We start from the raw sequence: 22,930 nt of genomic DNA, 5'->3' as shown, positions 1-22,930 counted from the left end.
TACCTGCTGTGCTATCTCTCCAGCCCTGGGATACTGGTTTTAAGTTAATCTCAGTTCTGAATCCATTTAAGAAGTTGGAAGGGGCTGGAGCGATAGCACAGTGGGTAGGGCGTTTGCCTAGCACTTGGCTGACCCAGGTTCGATTCCCAGCGTCCCATATGGTCCCCTGAGCACTGCCAGGAGTAATTCCTGAGTCCATGAGCCAGGATTAACCCCTATGCATCGCCAGGTCACTGTCACTGTCCTCCCGTTGTTCATCGATTTGCTCGAGCGGGCCCAGTAACGTCTCCATTGGAGACTTCGTTGTTACTGTGTTTGGCATATCGAATACATCACGGGTAGCTTGCCAGGTTCTGCCGTGCGGGCGAGATACTCTCGGTAGCTTGCCAGGCTCTCCGAGAGGGGCGGAGGAATCGAACTCGGGTCGGCCATGTTGGCTGCCTGCAAGGCAAACGCCCTACCTGCTGTGCTATCACTCCAGCCCGGTATGATCCAAAAAGCAAAAAAAGCAAAAAAAATTAAAAAAAAAATCACTCTAAATAACTCTAAATAACTGGTGCCATTCAAGTTTTTCTTTTGTAAAGCTTTGTTTTTTTGGGCCACACACAGCTGCTCTCAGGTGTTACTCCTGGCACTGCACCCAGGGATCATTCCTGGAGGGCTCAGGGAACAATATGGGCTGCTGGGATGGAACCTCGGTGGGCTACATGCAAAGCAGCATCCTTCCCACTGTACTATGGCTCTTCAATTTCGTGACATTCAAATTTTTAATCTCAGTTTGGGCTTCTTTCCTCAATTCAGGAGTTAGATATCCAGCTGCCCTTCCAACATCTCCTTTGGAAACCTAACCGGAATCTCAAATTTAACATGCCCTAATTAAAATTCCTATCCCCTTTGCCCCCATCACTTATATATTTCTCCTGGAGAAATATCATCAATTAATGGTGATTTATTCTTCCAGTTTTCAGGTCAATAACCACAGAATCTTTTATACTTCCTACCTAACCATCATAAATCAGGTGGGCTCTACTTCAAAATAAATCCTTAATCCAACAACTTCTCATCACCTCTACTATTTCCTCCCTGCCACTATCACTTCACACAAGGATAATTCCACTGGCTTCCAAACATTCCCCTGCTTCTGCATTTGCTTTGGTATAATCTTTCTCATTAAGGCAGTCACAGTGATTCTTTTAAGATTTTCATCAATGTCAGTCATCAACTCCAAATCTCCAGTGACTTCTGACTCAGCATAAAAAAGACAAGGCCCAAGGTTAGCAAAATAGTACAGCGGGTAAGGCTTGCACGATGCTGATGGTTTGATCCCTGGCACTCACGTGGTCCCTCAGGAGTGACCTCTGAGTGAAGAATCAGGCACCACCGGGTGTGGCCCAAAAGCAAAATAACAAAACTAACACACACACACACACACACACACACACACACCCCAAACCAAAAAAAAAAAAGTCAAGGCCCTTATAGTATTTCTTTAAAATCTGAACTTATGTTGGGAATGTGGCTCAGCACTTGTTTTGCATTTCTGAGGCCTTACGTTTGAACCCAAGCTCCAAAAACAAATCAATAAATACGTAAATAAATTTGTAATAATAGCTAGTTACCAAAAGTCAACTACTTTGCCCCAATTATTCATTTATTTTACAATTAAAATAAATGCTCAGAAAAAGTGGGAGTAGCATATTACAAATGGACACTGGGAAGGAAGCCAAGAGAGGAGCCTGTACCTCCGGAAGTGAAAGAAGCGGCAGGCCACTGTGGAGTCATCTTGTTCCTGTTCCTTAAACTTTCTGTAACGCTCCAGGCGGCACTCACGACACTTGTGCAGGTGAGGGGCTACGTTGATGCAAGACCCATCCTGCAAAAAGGGCTCACCAGATTGTTTCAGCTTCTTCACTTTGCTCACATCTTTTAGCACTGACTGGCCAACTGCAGCAAAAGAGGGTGGGAAAATGTTTGGTTATAAGAGGTTTAAGTGTGACTCCACAGATCACTCATCCTGGGGACAGATACCTGTCCTGACCTTGATACTCCTCTTTGCAATGACTGGGCTTGTACTTATCGGTTTCATCTTGGCAGAAGGGCAGGAGTAAAGAGCTTTCAACTGGGAGCTAAGGACTATGGAGAAGTGTGGAAAGTGCCCCATCAATGATATGCAAACGGCTGTGGGCACAGAAACACACACAAGCAGAAAGTAGCTGTCATTTGCCTCTCATCTCCCAGGAAATGCCTCTTTCACTAGTCAAGGAGTCTGGGTTCCCAAGGGCCACCATGCTAATAAAAACATGCTTTTACAATCAGATTTTCTCTACACACTTGATCTCACATACTCCTAACAGGAGTTAGGACTTTTGGAAGAGAACTGAAACTACACACGTGCCAAGAGGAGCAAACTGAGAGGTGATTCTCTTTGTTGCATCAAATCTCTGAGTGGCTGTTACGTGAGAATGGAGACCAGTACTTAGTAACTCCCCTGAGGTAAATGAGAACGAATGGGCCAAAGTGAAGCAGAAAGGGGCGAAAGAAACACAAGGAAAAGAGTTCCTACCAAAAATCCCAGACTAGCAAGGTAGATCAAGGCTTATGCTCTGTGGCGTTAATGTTCTACAGGACAGAGATCCCTCTTACAGTGCTGGTTTAGATGCAATCCCGCCCTGAACCAGAAGTTCTGCTGAGGGTCCTCTACTGGTCCCTTTGGGGTATGGAATTCTCTAAGATTATAGAACTTTCCATCAGAGAGAGTGCCTCTGCTGCCCCAGAGCAGAGCGGACAGTCAAGGCCACTGTCAGCGGGACGCCCAAGGACAGCCCCAGCAGGATCACCTTTCAGGGGGGCGGTCCGAGGCCGGCCCTTGGGGGCCTGCTTCCCTTTGCCTTTGCCCAGCAACAGTTCAGCACCACGCTCCCCATTGGGGCCCAGCTTCCCCATCAGGTGCTCGGGAATCCCCTTCAGGCCTGTTTTGGCCTGCAGCTGCTCCTCAGAGTCGCTCATGTCTGACAGGTCACTGTTGGTGCTGGAGTCTGAGTCCTGTCTACAAGCCAAGCTCCGCTCATCCAGTGAGAACCTCTTCACAGCTTCAAAAGGAGCTTTGTTCTCCTGCGAAAAATCTGCTGGGGAGGATAGAAAGCTGCCTGAGTGTCTGCCAAAGACGTTGCTGAAGGTCTTGAGGAGAGGATTGTCCTGCTGCCCGGGTCCCACAGTCGGCCTCTCCTCCGTGGGGCTGGAGGAGAGAGTCGGCATCTCAATGGGCTGCGAGAGGCTGCTGGTGGGTGAGCTGGAGCGGCCGTTGCCCATGGCAGAGAGGCTCGGGCCGCTGGCGCCAAGAGTGGAGCCCAGAACACCAGACACCATTTTGGAGGAATCAGTTGTGATGAAGAGAGTTTTCTTCTTCGCTAACGACGCTGAATCTGCAGAGGCGTGCGAATCGGGCCAGCTGGGTGCCGCCTTGGAGGTGACTGTGGTAGCCGAGGAGGGGCTACCTGATGCCTGAGATGCAAAGCTGCTGAAAGGGCTGTGTTCGACCTTCTCCACAAACGCCAGGAAAGGGTTAGAGGGCTCTTCTCGGGACAGTTTGGGGGGCTGTAAAAATAGATTTTCGTGACTCTCTGGGGTGCGGGCATTTAGGAGGCTCCGTGGGAAGGCTGGTGTGAGGGTGGGCATGGACTCTGCAGGCACTTTCCGGTCCCCAGAGCCACCAGCCTTTGAGCCTGACTTTGTGTCTGCTCCGAGAGCGGACCTGCCTTTGCAGAGGTTCTCAAGGCTTTGTTTGAAAGAGTCTCGGCTGGAGGAGTCATCATTCAAACTCTCGGAAACGGCAGAGAAGTAGTTACTGGTAGGTAAAGTTTGGGACATGCACTGAAAAAACAAGTTTTTGGAGAGATCAGAATCTTTCTGAGACTCTGGTGCTGAACTGCAGCCGAAAGAGAAGCCCAGAGGTTTGTTCTCGGTGGCCAGGACCCCATTGGACTGGCTCCTTCCACTTCCAAAAGCCAAAGGTTGCGATGAACTTGAGAGAGATGCTCCAAATCCAGGTGAGGCCAGAATGGAATTTCTTGAGCTCTGAAAAGAAGGGAGACAAAGTTAGTGATGACGGCTTCTCTTGAGAACTTCACGATCATTTCTGAACATTTTTCCAGGACAATTAACTGTTCTTTCCTATAGTTCCACGAAAAACTGCTCTGACAACTAACATTAGGGAAGAATCTGCCACAGCCCATACAGAGGAACTTCTCTGCCTCTGGCGTGTGGATATCACTGAACTAGAAGGCCAGGGAGTCTTCCACGAGTATATTTGCAAATAAAGGAATTGCAATCAAGGAATTGAAGAAAAAGGTTCCTGGACAGAAATCACTTTTTATCTTGAAATACATCTAGTGGACCCTATATAGTAATATGACTCAATGACTGAGGGCTACTGTAAATTTTTTGGTTTTGGATCACATATATTCCCTGGCTTGGTACTCAGGGCCATATGCAGTGCTGGGACTTAAACCCAGGCCTCCAGCCTGGAAGGCATGGGCTCAGTCCATGACGAGCTACCTCTCTGGCCTTACTGGAAGGCTGGGTTTAATCCCCAGCAGCACATGATGCCCTGAAGACCTTCAGAAGTGATCCCTGAGCACAGAGGCAGGGGCTACACCCACAGACTCCTGAATGCCTCTGGGTGTGGCCCAAACTAAAACATAGGTACAATGGTGAATTTTGTTATTTTACCATAATTGAAAAAACATTCTAGATAAAAGAGCCCTAGTCAAAAAGGGGGAGAAGGATGATTTTGATTTAAGATATTCACTGAAGGGCCAGAGAGCAATTACAGGGCTTAGGGCACTTGCCTTGCATGCAGCAAACCCAGTCCTACATTGCCCCTGAGCCCTGCTGGGTGCGTTCCCTGCAGGCACAACTGGGAGAGGACCCAAGCATTACTGGGTGTGCCTGAACCCTGTGCCCTATCTCTAACCCCAAGCAAAAACAGATAACTCACTAAGCTCCTAAGAAGCAAGAGGTGTAAACTTAGAACTTTAATTAAAAGTGGCATAAGAAATAAGATCTCACAGGCTACCTATAGTTTGCCTTTTTGACAAGAGTTGACATTTGCTCTAGAGAATGCTTTGGGGAACTTTAGAGTTAAAAACTTAACAGTGCGTTATCCCTCTTCCTTTCCTTCCCAGTAACTGACTTAAAGTTTAAGCGCACATGCAGCTCGGAGCTCCTGCTGTTGCCTCTCTTGCAGGATGTGGCCAGGGGCCTCCACGCCTGCATGGCTGCAAGGAACCAGCAGCGGCTCCACTCAGGTTTCACTCCTAAAGTTACCCTTAAAAAATAACACACATGAATGGAAAACAATTTGGATGGTCTTTTATTTTCCTCCAAGTGATTAAATTCCAAATCTTTTTTTCCCCCCTCCAAATAAGAAAGTGATGACAAACTGATCTCAAGTCTATTTTCAGGGAAAAGAAATCTCTATTTTAGATTTGACATCATGACAGAAACATCCATATCTAAAATTTTATGTCATATCCCTGGAGAAAAACTAGGATGACACATTTGCACAATGATGCTAGTTAAGAGAATTTCCCCCACCTGTTTAGAAAATGCCCTGCATCCCTGTTCTGTCTACTCAACTCTGCTACTCTACCAGGATCCCTTCAGAGGCTCCCTTCAGAGTGTCTGAAATTTGTTTTCTTTTATAATCACTGTTTATATCCACACTACCTAAGATCCTCACATAGTTCTTGTGAGAATGCTGGTTAAACTGACAGGCCAAATCACATGTGGGGTGAAATATGCACTTATATACTTTCTCAAACTCTTCTGTACAGACATTTCATGCATCTCCCTCCCTTTCCCTGCACACTTAAGAGGGTGCATTTGCTAGCGAAAGGAAGTCAGAAATGAAATGTATATGACATTTATGTGGCACTATATATAAAATGATTCCATTTTAGGATATGAGCTTCTTCAGATAAGAGAATTCTTTGTTCATAATAACAGTATTTAGCACACAGCAGTTTCCTATACAAAATACAAAAAGAAAATTTATTTTATTTTTTTATTTCACATTCCAGTTTGAGGGCTGGGAGGTGGTATAAAGTTCTGGAGCCCATGCTTAGTATGCACAGTAACCCAGTTTATACCCTGGACTCATGACCTCACCTAAGCACCACTGATGCTTGGGTCTGGTGGCCCTTAGCATTGCTGGGTAGGCCACCCCCCAAAATAAATCAGTTTATGCGGGGCCATAGAGACAGTACAGCAGGTAAAGCACTTGCCTTCCATGTAGCTGATCTTGGTCCAACCCAGCACCACACTGGTCTCCTGAGCACCCCTAAAGGTCACCCCTTAAGCACAGAGCCAGTAAGAGCCTGAGCTCTGCTAGGTATGGCCCCAAAATATCAAAAACCAAAAAACCCAAACACTCACAAATCAAACCAAAATATATACAAAGACACAAGAAAACATACACACAAAGCCCAAGCAGTTTGAAAAAAAGATTATCATCATAAATTATACTTTGATAGGGGCAGGATGATAGTACAGTGGGTAAGATGCTTGCCCTGCACACAGTCGACCTGGGTTTGGCCCCCCCAGCATGCCCTCTGATTCCCCCCAAGCACTGCCTGCAGTAACCCCTGGGCATAGCCAGGAATGGCCTCCTCCTCAAAAAAAAATTATACTTTGATAACCAAATGTAAGGGCTGAAGAACTGGAACATAAAGACAATTCAACTCCTTAGCACAAGCTTTTCCATGCAGGTAACCTGGGTTCAAATCTCAGCCATCACGAGGTCCTTAAATATTGCCAGGCGTGACCCCCAAGCACAGAATGAAGAGTAGCCCTGGAGAACTTCTGGGTGTTGACTGTCCCTACAAAACAAACACACACACACACACACACACACACACACACACACACACTCCCGCCCCAAGATCTGTACACACAGCCAAAGATCTGTAACACACACACACACACACACACACACACACACACACACACACACACACACACCCTCCCGCCCCAAGATCTGTACACATAGCCAAAGATCTGTAAAAACCAGATTTTGATAATGCTTCAAATTTGGATTGCAGGGCAACTTGATGTTCACTTATATTTACCAAATGTTGCCTTTTTTGTTTGTCTGCTTTTTCTTTTGGACCCTCAGGGGATAGTCCCAGCTCAGTACTCAGGAAAACTATCAGCAGTGCTGGGGACTGAACCAGAGTCTCTTGCTTGAAAAGCGTCTCTAGTGTAAAAAGCACACATGCTCTGAACCTTTGAACCATCTCCCCAGCTCAACAAACATTCCGTTAGCCACAATATAGGTATGTAAGGCTTAAAGAGAAGGGGGAAAAATGCCAGAAATGTTTAATACTGTATCATATACTGGGAAGAAGCCCTGCATCCAGGGAAAATATCACAGAAAATAACAATAAACTGAAAAACAAAGATGCTGATAGTAGGTCTTACAGTATCCACTGTCACCATCACTGGAATTCACTAATCCTGCAGCCACAGGAGGGTCAACCATAATGTGAACTAAGGATCACTGAATTAGAAAGGTTCCCTGTCAGATCTATTCAGCATCTCATGAAATTATTCTACAATCAGTTTTTGGTTAGCTCAATTATTCAGGTGATTCCCCCCTCCCCTTTTCTTTTGTTTGTTCTGTTTCTGTTTTGTGGCCACACCCAGCAATGCTCAGGGCTTACTCCTGGCTCTGGCTCTGTGGGGGGGGATCACTCCTATCAGTGCTCAGGGGACCACATGAGATACCGGGGATCGATTCCCAGGTCAGCTGCATGCATGGCAAGTGCCCAATCCACTGTACTGTTGCTTTGTCCCCTCAGGAGACTTTTAAGAACTGATAGAGTTATAAAAATAAACAGTTGCTGAGAGAGCAGTAAAGGACCCAACACGTACAATTTTGGCATCTCAGAAATAGTTCTTCCTTGTGGCATTTTAAGATGCTTTTCAAGAGAAAAGAAAAGGCATATATAAAATAAAATCAAGGTCAAAGAATAAACCCACATTTTGCAAATCTGCCCCAGAAATAACTCACCTCTCCTGAGGTCTGCGACCAGCTGCCTTTCTGCTTCTCTGGCCCCGTCCCTGCCGCAAGGCCTGTGTCTGAGATCCTCACCGTGGTTGGGGTGGAGCAGGCCGTAGTGACCACAGTTGCTGAAGTCACCATGCCCTGGCCAACTTGTTCCAGTGTTTTTCCTGCCTCTTTGTTTTCGGCTCCACCCACCTCTGGGGCCAAAGGTGTCTGACCTGTGGCTGTAGAATATGGAGTGAAAGGTACAGGTGTGTCCCCACCTACAGGCTCATCCTGCACAACCAGAGTCCTGCCATTTTCTTTGGTGTAAGTGGCAAAGCGAATGTTGCGGTTAATCTGTGTGACAAATGTAGTTGGTGGCTGCTTGGCTCTCTGATCCAGCCCTGGCTCTCCACTGGCATTCCCTCCTTTCCAGGGCCCTCGGCTCGCCTCTCCTCCATCGCTCCCATTACTGTCTACTTCACCCCTGTCTCCTTTTAATTTCTTTGATGCAGGGTCACACCCAGAGTCCGAAGCACTTTTCCTCCTTCGGCCATCTTTCCCCTCTATGCTCTCTCTCTTCTTCTTTCCTTTGGAAGACTTTACTGCTTTTAACGTACCCCCCTACAAAACAAAATTCAAAAAAGGTTTATTACATGGGACCTTTCATCCTGTGAAAACCATATACCATTAGCTCTTTCCCATCTCTAGAAGCCAACAATCAAAGCAGGCACAGACTGAAAAATTCCAATGCCAGCTAAGATACCCCTTTGTCAAAAAGCTCCAAGATTCTGTGACTCAACATACACATACACATGCAAGATAATGATTACTATAAAACACTTTGCAAACTTTCTCTTAAAACCCCTTATACTTTCTCAAATGGACTATTTTGGGGGATTCTGAAAGACTGTAACATTTTGTTTACAGAATAGATCTAGGGAAGGTTGAGAAATCATCTGTGCCTTGATTAAAAGAAAAAAAACCGCCTTATTTCATCTTTATCTCATTTATCCAGAAGTTACCAAAAACTGGTGACAGCTAAATAGGAAAATCAACATGTGTAAAACTGTAACCAAAGAAAAAAATGAATTCAGAGATAAAATAAAGTTAGATTGCTCTGAGGGACACTATTTAAGAATGCAAACAATCACTAGACTTTATTTCAAGTAAGGACATAAGAGAGGCAAAAATCCATAGATCAAAGAGCAAAATCTTTTTTTCTTCCAGTGGTTTCATTAATGAAACCTTATTTGAGAGACCAGACATTAAAGGACACTATGTTAGAAGGGGTAATTCCTGTAGCTCTGAATAAACTCCTCCTATGAGAGGAAGAGGGAAGGAAGTCTCAGGATAGCAATTCTGTCAAGCAATCTTTGAGCAGTAAAGACACATCTTGGCTATTAGAATAGTGCCATATCATGAAACTGGTCTCTTAGCTTTAGTCAGATCATTTTCAGATAATTTCTTTCAGGTAATATATGTTGCAGTGGTACAGAAGCCAGCGTCACTTCTTTAGCAATTAATAGTTACCAACTCAATCTATTCTTACTGTCCCTGAATATTAATAGATTCTTTGTATTTATCTTTCTTTGCTGTCATCATCATTATAGCTATAATGAAAACATTTTAAAATTTTTATTTCTTCTTGCATTTCTGTACCTCTCTCCAGTCTTCATTTCCTTCTTTTCTGCAATTTGTTTCTACTTCTCTTAATGAAAGTTAAAATTATTTTTTTTCTCATAATTTTGACAATAGGCTGGAGTGATAGTATGGCGGTAAGGCGTTTGCTTTGCGTGCAGCCAGCCCGGTCAAGGTAGGTTCGATTCCTCTGCCCCTCTCGGAGAGCCCGGCAAGCTACCGAGAGTATCTTGCCTGCACAGCAAAGCCTGGCAAGCTACCCGTGACTATTCGATATGCCAAAACACAGTAAAAACATGTCTCAAAATGGAGACGTTACTGGGCCCGCTCGAGCAAAATCTATGAACAACGGGAGAAAAGTAACAGTGAATTTTGACAACATTCATCTGTTTCTCAATCTTTTACTCAAAAGCAGTTTCCAGTTAAGAATTCTCTTAATTTGATCCACTTTTTAAACATTCTTAATTTTTCTTCAACCTTTATCATCACCCAGAGTTCTGTGTTATGGATCACACAAGTACTACCAGTGAAATTTTGCTCGTTTGCAAATTCCAGATGAAGTGATTATGGGTCTCTGACACAAGTTATTGTAAATCTTAGTAAATGGTCAATTATTAATTATATTTCTCAGTTAAGATGTCAGATCATTGCAAAGCTAACAAGAGAAGAGCAAACAACTGTTGCTACAAATCACAGATCTGTACTTGAACTCATATAGCCAACTTGGCAGTCTGACTCCGAGCAACCACCTGAGCAACAAATTCTATCTATATTGTAATGACTATACATGAGAGTCTAGTGGGTAGGCAGTTGAGGGCACTGAAAGATCAGTACTCTCCAGTTACACATGGTTAGATGAATGGTACCTGGCATGGAACAAGTGAATTAAAGAAATAAAAGAATTTAAAAAAGGGTCTTAATACAGCATTCCAAGTAACAAGTATTTTTAGCCATTTTTTTTTTTTTTATAAATTTATTTACTGAATCACTGTGAGAACAGTTAGAAAGCTTTTGGGTTTAAGTCTCGGTCATAGAAGATGAAACACCTGTCCCTTCATCAGTGCCCATTTTCCACCACCAAAAACCCCACTATAACCCCATCCCACACCCTCCCGCTACCTGTGGGGCAGATGATTTCAATATTACTCTCTCTCTACTTTGATTACATTCAGTATTTTGACACCAGTCCCATGATTATTATTTGGGATTTTACCCCAACACTCATATCTGCCGAAAAGGCAACATTAGACAATTTGTTTTCTATTGTTTAGCCATATTTTTAGCACAAGACACTCTATTTGTGATGATATGATACACAGTAAAGAATTGTTGAATTTGCCAGGACTCTTTTTTCCCCCTCTGATCTTGCTTTATCAAGTTAAGATAAACGGTATAAAGATGATGAAGAACTACATGCTCAGCTGCAGTGACTGGATAGGAATATGAACAGGTAGTAAGAGACTAAGGAAGATATGGACAATGAGTTGTCTGAGTTGATGTCCTACTGAAGGAAATTCACATTATGATTCCTCGACTAGTTCTGAGCTAATTAATAATGTACGTTTTGGGAGGCTATGATAATTCTAAAGTAATCTACCATGTGCTGAGCACTGAACTAGCATCTGTTTAGTTTGGTTCCTTTTGGGATAGGGATTTTTTAGTTCCCCTGGAGCTTATTATCACCTAATGGAAATAAAAGAGAGTATGTATAGAATTTTCTCAGACTAGGCTTTTTTCTTTAGACTCTCCTCCCTTAACTAGACAAGACAATGGCAAAGGCAAGAAATGTGCATTTTCATATCAACCTAGAAACGTAAGAGCATCCATGGGTAACACACATAAGCAACATACATAACCAGATAACGCAACTCAGGAGTATCTTCAGAGATCTAGTACATTACTGTACCTCATTCTGAGGCGCTGAATTATCCATCAGCATCACATGGATCAGTCTGGGATCTACGGACTTGATCTCACCACTCTACGGCAGCAAAGCAGAAAACAGGAGCGAATTTGTAAGTCTTTTTCTAATATCTTTGGGCTGGAGCGATAGCTCATTGGGTAGGACATTTGTCTTGCATGTAGCCGACCCCAGTTCAAGCTAGCCGTGACATATTCGATATGCCAAAAACAGTAACAACAAGTCTCACAATGGAGATGTTACTGGTGCCTGCTCGAGTAAACTGAGGACAGTGCTACAGTGCTATAGTTATCTTTGTTTCCACCCTCCTAGTAGAATAAAAGCTCCCAGGGAGCTGTGATGGCTACAATCTTATTCACTGCTAGAATAATAGCTGCAACAAGGTCTGGAATGTGGTAGACATATATATGTTCATTTTTATTTTGGAGGGCTCTTACTCAGTGGCAGGTCACACACAGTGGTACCATATGTGGTACTTGGGATTTGAACTGGAGACCATGGGATGCAAATTAGCAAGCACCTCCCCTATTGTACTATGTTACCAGGCCCTATTTATTTACTTTTAAACTGTTTTGAGACCACTTTGGTGGGGTAGGAGGATCAAAGCCAGGGCCTGGGCTGGAGCACTAGTACAGTAGGTAGGATACTTGCCTTACACTCAGTCACAGTCAACCTGGTTGAGTTTGGACCCTCAAACCCTGCACCCTGCTCCAGGAGTGCTCGCTGGTAGAGCCATAGTAAACCAGGTGTAAGCAGGAAACACAGCCGGGTATGACCCCAAACCCAAAATAAATAAAACCCAAATAAATCCATAAATAAATAAAATGTAAAGAAATGCTTTTCGGCGGGGACTATGTAAACATTAGATTTATCCTTTTGCTGAAGAGGGAGTATACCCAGTAGTGCTCCGGGGACCCTGTGGTTTGGGGCCCAAGGCTCCGTTAATTGCAAAGTATGAGCTCCAGCTCTGAGTTCTCTTCCCAGTCCACACAGTGTAAACTTAACATACACTTTTTTTTTTTTTTTTTTTTGCTTTTTTGGGTCACACTTGTTGATGCTTAGGGGTAACTCCTGGCTCTGCACTCAGGAATTACTCCTGGTGGTGCTTGGGGGACCAAAAGAGATGTCAAAGACTGAATCCTTGTCAACCACCGTCTTACCTACTGTAATATTGCTCTAACCCCAACATACACATCTTTTGATCTCACTATTGTAACCTAGAACTTTATTCCAAAAAGTAAATTTGAAATAGTTTATAATGACACATATATGGTCAAAGACATTCATTTGCAATATTATTTATATTAGTGAAAATACAACCATGATGTGGGCCAGAGAGACAGTATGGGGGTTAAGGTGCTGACTTGAATGCAACTAACCATGGTTTGATGTCCGGCACTGCATACCAGTCTCTGAGCACAGCCAGGAATGACCCTGAGCAGAACCAAGAGTAGCTACTGAGCAGTGACAGGTGTAGCCTAATTCCCCCAAATCTAAGTAGCTATCAATTTTAAATTGTTAGAATGTATTACTCCTGACTCTGCACTTAGATATTACTGAGTGCAGAGGAATTAAATGTTTGAGGAATTACATGCACCTTTGAAAGGATAAGGTAGGGGCTGGAGAGATAGCACAGCGGGTAGGGCATTTGCCTTGCACACGGCCGACCCGGGTTCAATTCCCAGCATCGCATATGGTCCCCTGAGCACCGTCAGAAGTAATTCCTGAGTGCAGAGTCAGGAGTAACCCCTGTGCATTGCTGGGGTTAAAAAAAAAATGATAAGGTAGATTTATAGATCTTTATGGGAAAATATGCTTATAATTTACAATTAAAAGACTGAATTACAAACTATAATCCCATTTTCAATAAAATATGACTTGTGGAATTGTTATACAAATAGCTGATACATACAAAAACATACACACAGAAGATAAGGAACATGGAATACATTCTAAGATCCTTAACACTGGAGGGAATGACAATTGCCTAAGGTAGAGGATGGCTTATACTATCCAGTTTACCTTTATGCTCTACTACTTGAAATTATACTGTTTGTTTTTTTTGGGGAGGTGGAGTGGAGGGTAGGGAAGCATATGAAAATCTGTTAAAATTATAAATTTAATTAACTTTGTTTTTGTTTTTGACCCACACCTGGCAATGCTCAGGGGTTACTCCTGGCTCTGAACTTAGGCCTCATTCCTGGCAGTTCTAGGGGGAACCAACCATATGGGACACCAGGGATCAAATTTGAGTCAGCCACATGTAAGGCAAGGGCGTTACCCACTATACTTTCTGGCCCCTTGTTCAGTTAACTTTTATCCCTTAAGGATCCACCCAATGTTGTTGTTTTTTAACTCAAAATTCTGGGTTGGAGTTCAGCTGGTAAAGCACCTGCCTTGCAAATTGCTGACCTGCGTTCCATTCCCAGCACTACATGTGGTCCCCCAAGTCGGCTAGGAATGATCCCTGAGTACAGATCCAGGAGTAAGTCCTGAGCACCAGCAGGTGCGTCCTCCTCAGAAAAAAAAAACAAACAAACAAAACCCACAACAATCACAACCACCAAACACCTCAAAAAAACATCTAAGCCATTACTGTTTACATTCAACATGATTGCTACGGACAAGTCTGAATCACTTCAAACTGTCATAAATACAAAGCATAGCTATTTCCCTCAAAATAACACCTCCTATTTTTCCTAGATAATTCTCCAGGTAGCTTTAGATGCTATATTCTTTCTATTTCATGACATTATTCATTTTTTCTTTTCTTTTTTCTTTTTCCAAAAGAAGACTGAATGGTAGACAGAAGGCTACTAAATTCTGCTTTTTTTTTGGGGGGGGGGGTGGGCCAAACCCAGAGATGCTCAGGACTTACTCCTGGTGGTGTTCAGGGGAACATTTGGGATGCTGGGAATTGAACCCTGGTTGGCTGCATGCAAGCAAAGTGCCCTACCCACTGTACTACCTTTCGGACTCCTCATCTGAGTGGGGGGCGGGGGGGATGGTATATATATTACAAAAACAAAGGCTGACTAGATTTTTTAAAAGCTATATATCTTTATGAATATGGAAACACAGTGGTACCAACACAGTAACTGCATATTGTTTATTTATTTATTTATTTATTTTCTTGCTTTTTGGGTCACACCTGGCAATGCACAGGGATTACTCCTGGCTCTGCACTCAGGAGTTACTCCTGGCAGTGCTCAAGGGACCATATGGGATGCTGGGAATCGAACCCGGGTTGGCCGCGTGCAAGGCAAACGCCCTACCCGCTGTGCTATCTCTCCAGCCCCTGCATATTGTTTTAAGGAATTCAAAATACTTTCGCTTCTCAGTTTTTAAAAATATGCAGTGAAATAAGTAGGGTGTTATCTAACTATGACAGAAGACAACTGGTCAGGAGGTTTGAAAAGTGAGCACTCCTAGAGTTGCCCCTGGTGCCCTGATCAATGCTTGGGAGGCACCCTGCTCACTCCCACTCCCGCTTAAAAAAATATGTTGAGCAGCCAGAGAAATAATACAGAGGTTCATGTGCCTGCCTTGCATGAGGTTGATCTAGTTCAATCCCTGGCGTCACATATTTGACTAAGTACTACCAGGAGCGACTCCTATGCAGAGCCAGGAGTAGGTACTACGCACTGAAGGTGCTGCCCCTAACACCCTCCCACCCCCACAAAGTTAAGGAGACAGCTTACTGGCTTGAGCACATTCTTTCTAACAGGATTCCTGGCAACACATGGTTTCCCAAGTACTACCAGATGTTGTCCACACAAAACAGTGAACAGCAGGTGAAAGAGCCCACAAAACTGGAGGATATGCTTTGCATGTGGGACCCCAGGGAGCAGCCCCGAGCACTGCTAGATGCATCCCCGAAACCAAAACAAACCAACAAAGGTGAACAGCTTTTCTAAAGGCCATACAATTACTAAGTGATACTAACTTAACTCTTCTGTGTAGTGTAGCACATATTTTCTCTACAATGGACCCTATCAGGGGATGGCTGGAGCTTAGACAAAATGACAGAAAACCTACCTCAGTGACAGACACCTCCATAAGACGGGTCATGGTGTCCTGATGACTCACAACGCCATAGAGCCAACTCTCTTCCCCCTCAGGCTGGTACACTTTGACCCTGTGACCTTGAACACTATAGGGACCTAAGGAGAGATCAAACAGTACGGCTTATTTTTGGTTAAATTGTATATCATGAGTGATTCTAAAAATGTAAGGAAAACTATAAAGGTATAAATGTTGGCACTTTTAGTCCTCTTATGTGAAACTAAAAAATTAGTAATTTCAGATTTACCATAGTTAACAATGTCCAAACAAATTCACCCAGTGATCTTTATAAATTCTATCTGGAGAATCCTTACATTCTCCTGGGAGTTTCAATATTACAATTCTAGAAGCAGTACAGGGAAAAGAAAGAATACCACATATCAGAAACTACAGGTAGTATAAAGAAAATGAACTCGTATCTATCTGATATAAACCCAAAATAAAAAGTGAGAGATTTTATTGGGGAGGAAAATACATCCTATATTTGTTCAGACTGTTGGTGCAAGACTGGAGACTTCATAAATTGAACTCTGTGCCTGCTCTTACTCAAGACTAGAGTGAAAATGATTCTATAGCATTTCAGTATTTCTGTGGTCACAGCATAGTAGCATGTTCAGAGATGGTCAAGTGGGTGGGATGTGGGTGACCAAGGTTCAACTCCTGGCATCCCATATTATCTCCCAAGTACTACCAGGAACAACTCCTGAGCACAGAGCCAGGGGTAACCCCTGAGCATCATCAGGTGTGGTCAAAAAAAAAAAAAAAAGAGGACAGCAAGCTGAATGTGCTACTATGCTGTGACCACAGAAATACTGAAATGCTATAGAATCATTTTCACTCTAGTTTTGAGTAAGAGCAGGCACAGGGTTCAATTTATGAAGTCTCCAGTCCTTGCAACAACAGTCTGAACAAATATAGGATGTATTTGACTTGAATGTAGCACAACAGGAAGAATAAACAGGGTCACAGAACTTCCCTCGGCACATACCTGTAACTGAAGTGGTAATGTGAACAATTCTTTTTGTTTTCATTCTTAAAAATACTGTTAACATGAATGAATCTGTGAATATCTTGCTTTATGATTGTACTCTAAGCTATTTGTTCGTGTAAAGTCTTTTGTCCTTTAGAACATTACCAACATGAGCTCAACAGATTTTCTAGCACCTTAACATTTATCTAGTAAAAGGATTGTCTAATAAATACTTAGGAAAAACGAAAAAATAACCCAAAAAACCTCTGGGGCTAAACAGATTGCACAGCAAGTAGGACATCTGCCTTGCATATGGCTGGCCTGGGTTAGATCCCCGGCATCCCATACGGTTCCCAGAGCACCTCTAGGAGTAATTCCTGAGTGTAGAGCCAGGTGTAACCCCTGAGCAGAGCTAGTTATGGCCCAAGACCAAAACAAAAATCAAAATAAAAGAATAAAACCTCTCATAACAAAACTGTATTACAAAATAAGACATGAAGGAAATAGAGGTTTGAGTAAGATCCTTTTTTCCAACCCGATCTAGTAACTGGAATCACCACTGACTAGCTACAAAAAAGGTGAGCCGGTGAGTCACTAATAAAAAATTAAAAAAAAAAAAAAAAAGGTGAGCTCAGGGGTTGGAGAGGGGATACAGCAGGTAGGGTGCTTGCTTTGCATGTGGCAGACATGGGTTTAATCCCCAGCATCTGATAAAGTCCCCTTAGCCTGCCAGGAGTAATTTCTGAGTGCAGAGCCAGGAGTAACCCCTAAAAACCACTGGGTGTAACCCCCAAACCAAAATAAATAAATAAATAATTTTAAAAGGAAGGTAAGCAAAAATATTCAGAGTTACTTGGTATTCGCACCTTCGATTCTCTTTCAACACTGGTCATATACATGATTCAGGACTCAGGACAGTACACTACATGGTTCTTACCTCGGCTGAATATCTCTTGTACCTTTTGGTCACTGATCAAAGCATTAATTGTTTCTCTCAGTGCAGCGTGTTCCAAAAGAATTTGGTTTTGGCTATCTGTTCCCATCTGGCAAAGATAAAAGAAAATAATTGAATATTAATAATAATAGCAACAATATCTATCCAGATGAGGAAAATTATCCCCCCGAGGAATTCCATATTGATTGCCAAAGAATCCTTGTTTGAGACAGTTAAAAAAAAAAGACACTAGGATCAATTAAATTTAGGAACTATTATACACTGTATCTTTCTATGTAAAATAGCATTAAAACCTCTGGGAAAAAGTTAGAAGAAAAACTTTAGTGTTTGTCACACTTAAGGATAAAAAACTTATTCTAGAGGCTAGAGAAATAATATAAAATAGAAAAGGTGCCTTGTATGTGGCTGACCCAGGTTTCATCCTTGGCACCATATATGGTCCTTTGAGCCCTACCAGAAGTGATCCCTGAACACAGAGGTTAGGAATAAGCCCAGAGCACTGACAGGTGTGGCCCAAAATAAAAAAAAAAATTCTAGGCTTGTTTTGAGGCCACATTCAGCGGTGCTCAGGACTAACTCCTGGCTCTGTGCTCAGGGATTACTGCTGAAGGAGCTTGGGGGACCATATGGGGTATTAGGGATCAAACACTGTTTGGCCGCATGCAAGGAAAGCACCCTACCCCACTGTACTATCGCTCTAGCTCCAAAAGAAACATTTATCCAACATATATTTTATTTTTTGATTTTTGAGCAATACCTAGCAATGCTAGGTATTATTCCTTGCTCTGTACTGAGGGATCAATCTCAGTGGGCTTGTGGGACCATCTGGGATGCGAGGGATCAAATCCAGGTTAGGAGTGTGCAAGGCAAGTGCTTTACCTGTTGCACTATCTTCTTCGGCCCCTTTATCCAAATTTATTAAGGTCCTATTCACAACAATGAATAAAAAAAAACTGCTGAAACTGAAGCTACAGTACAGCTGTTAAAGTGCTTGCCTTGCATGCAGCCAACCTGGGTTTGATCCCTGGCACCCCAAGTGGTCCCCCTGAGCAGCACCAAGAATGAATCCCGAGGCCAGAGCCAGGAGTAAGCCCTGAGTACTGCTGGGTGTGGCTCAAAACCAAAATCTATGGGGCCAGATGATAGTACAGTGTGTAGGGCACTTGCCTTGAACGAGGCCTACCTTAGTTCGATCCCGGGCATCCCACATGGTCCCTCGAGCCCAGCCAGGAGCGATCCCTGAGTGCAGAGCAATGAGTAAGACCAGAGCACTGCTGGGTGTGACCCCCAAAACAAAAACAAAAATCCCTAAAAAAAGTTGTTTTTTTTTTCAATTTTTGGAATAGACTGATAAGAGGGAGTGAGACCCACTGAGGGAGAAAGACACATCAACAAATAAAATCATCTTTAATAGTTCACAAGAGAGTTTCAGAAACACTGCTCTGTGCTATCTTCATAAGACATAAAAACTTGGGGGCCAGAGTAATTGTCCAGTGATTATGGTGCTTGCCTTGCACGCAGGTGTCCTGGATTGGATCCCCAGCACCCCATACAGTTCCGTCGAGTCCACCAGGAGTGATCCCTGAGCACACAGCTAGGAGTAAGCCCTGAACACTATTAGGTGTGGCCCCTAAACAAAAGCAAAGAACAAATACTTTTTATTTGGTCTATTTTGGAGCCACACCTGGAGATGTTCAGGGATCACTGCTGATATGCTCAGTGGATAGAACTCAGGTAGGCAGCATGCAAGGCCTTGCCCCTTTACTATATTTTTGGCACAAAGTTTTACAATTTTTAACCTTTAGAGAAATATACTAGCATAAATTCCAATTCTCTAGATCACTAGTTTGTTTAAACCACTAATTTATCCCTTTCTTTATAACTAAAGACATAATACCTGTGCTATTCAATATTTAATGTTGCTTGGAGCCACCCCAACCACCCATGTAGTAGGAAAATTTAGGAGCAGAAGTGGGAAACTAGAGGCAGAACCTCTGAGTGACCCATTCTAGGAGTGGGTAGAGATGAATAGGTCATAAATCATAAAGTCATGTCTGGAACAAGAGGAGCCAGACTGAGCTGGGTAGGAATGGAACAGGGTCACAGAAACAGTTAGTAAATGTCTTTATGGAACCTAAAAAAGAATGTATCAATCACTGACTGTACCAAGCATGATGTATGTTAGCAACCACGATTATGTTAGATGAGAACATTGTTCCCATTGGATTGTTGTATCCTGTATCTAGCCTATATAACTGTGTAAACTGCGTTCGTGGCTTGACCCATCTTGGTGTTAGCCAGGTTGAGTTCACGTGTGTAAATAAAACTTGGCTCTCCCTCTAACCTCTCATGTGTTTGATTCTTGGTCAGATTTCTGTAACATCATCTTTACCACTGACAAAATGTAGGTCCCCCAGACTCAAGTAATCACCTCTGGAAAACCAGCTCTTCTGAAATGACCCTCAGAACTATGATCTTGGGCCAGAGACCCAAGATACACTGGGTAGGACCTTGCCTTGTACTTGCTTGACCCAGGTTCAATCCCCAGCACCACACAGGTTCTCCAGAGCCCAGCTAGGAGTGATTCTTAAGTACAGAGTCATAAGTAGTTCCTGAGCACAGCCATGTGTGGTCCCAAAACAACAGCAACAAAATAAGTGTAATCTGTAGTGCTTTATTAATTTTTGTGCCCTCCACCCAATTTACTTAGTCACACCTACTAGTGCTCTGGGCTACTCCAGGACTCCCAATAGTGCTCAAAGAACCATGCAGAGGTGCTGGAGCAATAGTACAGTGGGTAGGGCATTTGCCTTGCACGTTTGCCTCAACCCGGGTTTGATTCCCAGCATCCCATATGGTCCCCTGAGCACTGCCAGGGATAATTCTTGAGTGAAGAGCCAGGAGTAAACCCTGTGCATCGCTGGGTGTGACCCAAAAAGAAAAACAAACAAACAAACAAACAAACAAAAAAAACACTATGAAGAGCCAGAGTCCAGCAGGCTTGGGAAAGCAGTGCACTCCAAGCCGCTCCCCAGCCCCAGGGGTTTTTAAGGTGGGTTAAGGGTGTGTAGTAGGAAAAAAAAAAGCCTCTAATCAGCAAAAGGAGATCAACTTTATTTACACAGGGGAAAATAGGAAAAAGCCTTTAAGTTAAAAGAAAAGAGGAAACACCCATGTTTATAATCAAAAGAAATTAGCAAGAAAAGAAATGAATTTAGAATTTGGGTACCTGGAACAAATGCAATCCATTAGCATCTGACAGGAAACGAAGCTCACGATCCAGAAGGTATTCAACTGGCACCACAGAACCCAAACCCAGCTTATCTACCAAAGGAGTGAAAGTCTGTGAAGGACAAGGACAAGAAATTGATTAAAACTTGGAAAAAAGCAAATAAATAACAAATCAAGCAAATATCCACCTTCAGAGAAAATATCCATTGTTAATGTACCTTTCACCCCGGTAATTATAGATAAACTAAAGCCTAATAAGTCATTGGAAACATTCCCCGCCCAGCCTCCAGCCCTCTTAATAATTAGAGAAAGCAAACTGGAGCCAAACACAGCTCAAGACTCTTGCAACCCAAAAGAACAAGAATGGGAAATTCCTCATTCTGACCAGAGATCTGGCAAATCATGCCAGTTCAAGAGGGCTAAATTAGTGTAAAATTCTCAGAATTACAAGTAATTCCATTATCATCTTTAGAAGTCCTAAAATTTTTTTTTCTTTTCTTTTATGGCTTTTGGGCCACACCTGGCAAAGGTCAGGTCTTATTCCTGGCTTTGCAATGCTTAGGGGAAAATATGGAATACCAGGATTGAACTTGGGTTGGCCACATGCAAGCCAAGGGCCCCACCGACTGTAGTATTGCTCTGGCCCCTAGAAGTCCTAAAATCTTATGAAATTTCTAAAATAATACTGGTATAATAAATGTGCATCATAAGCTCATAATACTATTTCGTAACTTGACAAAAATCATCCAGTGAGCTATAATCATTTAAGTTTCTTTTAAAAGCTCTGTCACTGTCACTGTCTTCCCATTGTTCATTGATTTGTTGGAGCGGGTCCAGTAATGTCTCCATTGTGACACTTGTTACTGTGTTTGGCATATCAAATACGCACGCCATGGGTAGCTTGCCAGGCTTGGCCGTGCGGGCGAGATACTCTCGGTAGCTTGCCAGGCTCTCCAAGAGGGGTGGAAGAATCGAACCAGGGTCGGCAGGGTTGGCCGCATGCAAGGCAAATGCCCTACATGCTGTGCTATTGCTCCGGTCCTTAAAAGCTCTATAAAAACAAATGACAGTCCAGAGAGATAGTACAAGGTTTAGGTGCTTGCCTGGCATGCAGCTGACCCAAGTTCAATTCCTGGCACTGCAAATGGTTCCCTGAGCCCTGCCAGATGTGATTCCTAAGCACTGAGCCTGAACACAACCCAAAGCAGCTCAAAAACAAACCAAAAAAATAACAGGTTAGAGGGATAGAACAGAAGGTAGGCTCTACTAGAAGATAATTTTGTAAATGATATGAAATAACAGCTTGAAAGGTTTTATTTCTCTCTCTATATGTACATACATATATGTATTGGGGGGGCCACATCTCATTGTGCTCGCATTCAGGGGTCACTCCTGGAGGGTTCAGGAGACCATACGGAGGAAAAGGAAACTGGGTCAAAACTGGGTCTGCCACATGCAAGCAAGCATCTTACCAGCTGTACTATCTCCCAGTCCCTAAAAATATTTTGATTATTAGCCACAGAATTTAAGAAAAAACTATGTAATCATTATGTTTTATCAACACAGAAATAAATGGATACTCAGTTAAACTTTAATGGACTATTTTGTTCAAGGGCTTGGAGAGCAAGCTAAGTTTCTTTCTTTCTTTCTTTCTTTCTTTCTTTCTTTCTTTCTTTCTTTTTTATAGGAGCTCATACCACCCAATAGCAAAACAAAATAAAAAACACTTGAATTGATATTTTTCCCAAACAAAACATAAAAAATGGCCAAAGAGGGAATTAACATCACAAATCATTAGGAAAATGAAAATCAAATTCATAAGGAGATCACCCTACTGCTGTTAAAAGGAAAAACCTATTATTGGGGGCTGGACTGGCAGTACAGAGGGTAGGGCACTCACCTTGCAAGCGGCTGACCCAGGGTTCGATCCCCGGTACCCCTTTTTGTTCCCCAAGCCTGCCAGAAGAGAACCCTGAGCACAGAGCCAGGAATAACCCCTGAGCATTGACTAGTGTGGCCCCCAAACAAAAGATACCAAATAGGCCAGAGAGACAGCTCAACTGATCACTTGTTTTGCATGTGGAGTCCCCTGGTTCTGTG

The 22,930-nt window shown here is 43.1% G+C and overlaps 1 protein-coding gene across 1 annotated transcript in view; it reads right to left on the bottom strand.

Annotated features, from left to right (window-relative positions):
• KDM3B (lysine demethylase 3B) overlaps positions 1–22,930 on the bottom strand; it is an 84,703-nt gene that overhangs the window by 37,761 nt on the left and 24,012 nt on the right. The window contains exons 3-9 of the mRNA XM_056124298.1: positions 20,829–20,942; positions 17,582–17,687; positions 15,648–15,772; positions 11,595–11,669; positions 8,072–8,671; positions 2,838–4,074; positions 1,743–1,944 (exon numbers count right to left, since the gene is read on the bottom strand). Coding sequence (XP_055980273.1) covers positions 1,743–1,944; positions 2,838–4,074; positions 8,072–8,671; positions 11,595–11,669; positions 15,648–15,772; positions 17,582–17,687; positions 20,829–20,942 — 2,459 coding nt within the window. The remainder of the gene's footprint in view (positions 1–1,742; positions 1,945–2,837; positions 4,075–8,071; positions 8,672–11,594; positions 11,670–15,647; positions 15,773–17,581; positions 17,688–20,828; positions 20,943–22,930) is intronic.

This window comes from Sorex fumeus, unplaced genomic scaffold (genome assembly GCF_029834395.1).
Source record: "Sorex fumeus unplaced genomic scaffold, SorFum_2.1 ptg000051l, whole genome shotgun sequence".
NCBI lineage: Eukaryota > Metazoa > Chordata > Mammalia > Eulipotyphla > Soricidae > Sorex > Sorex fumeus.
This window is presented reverse-complemented; position numbering and strand designations above follow the sequence as displayed.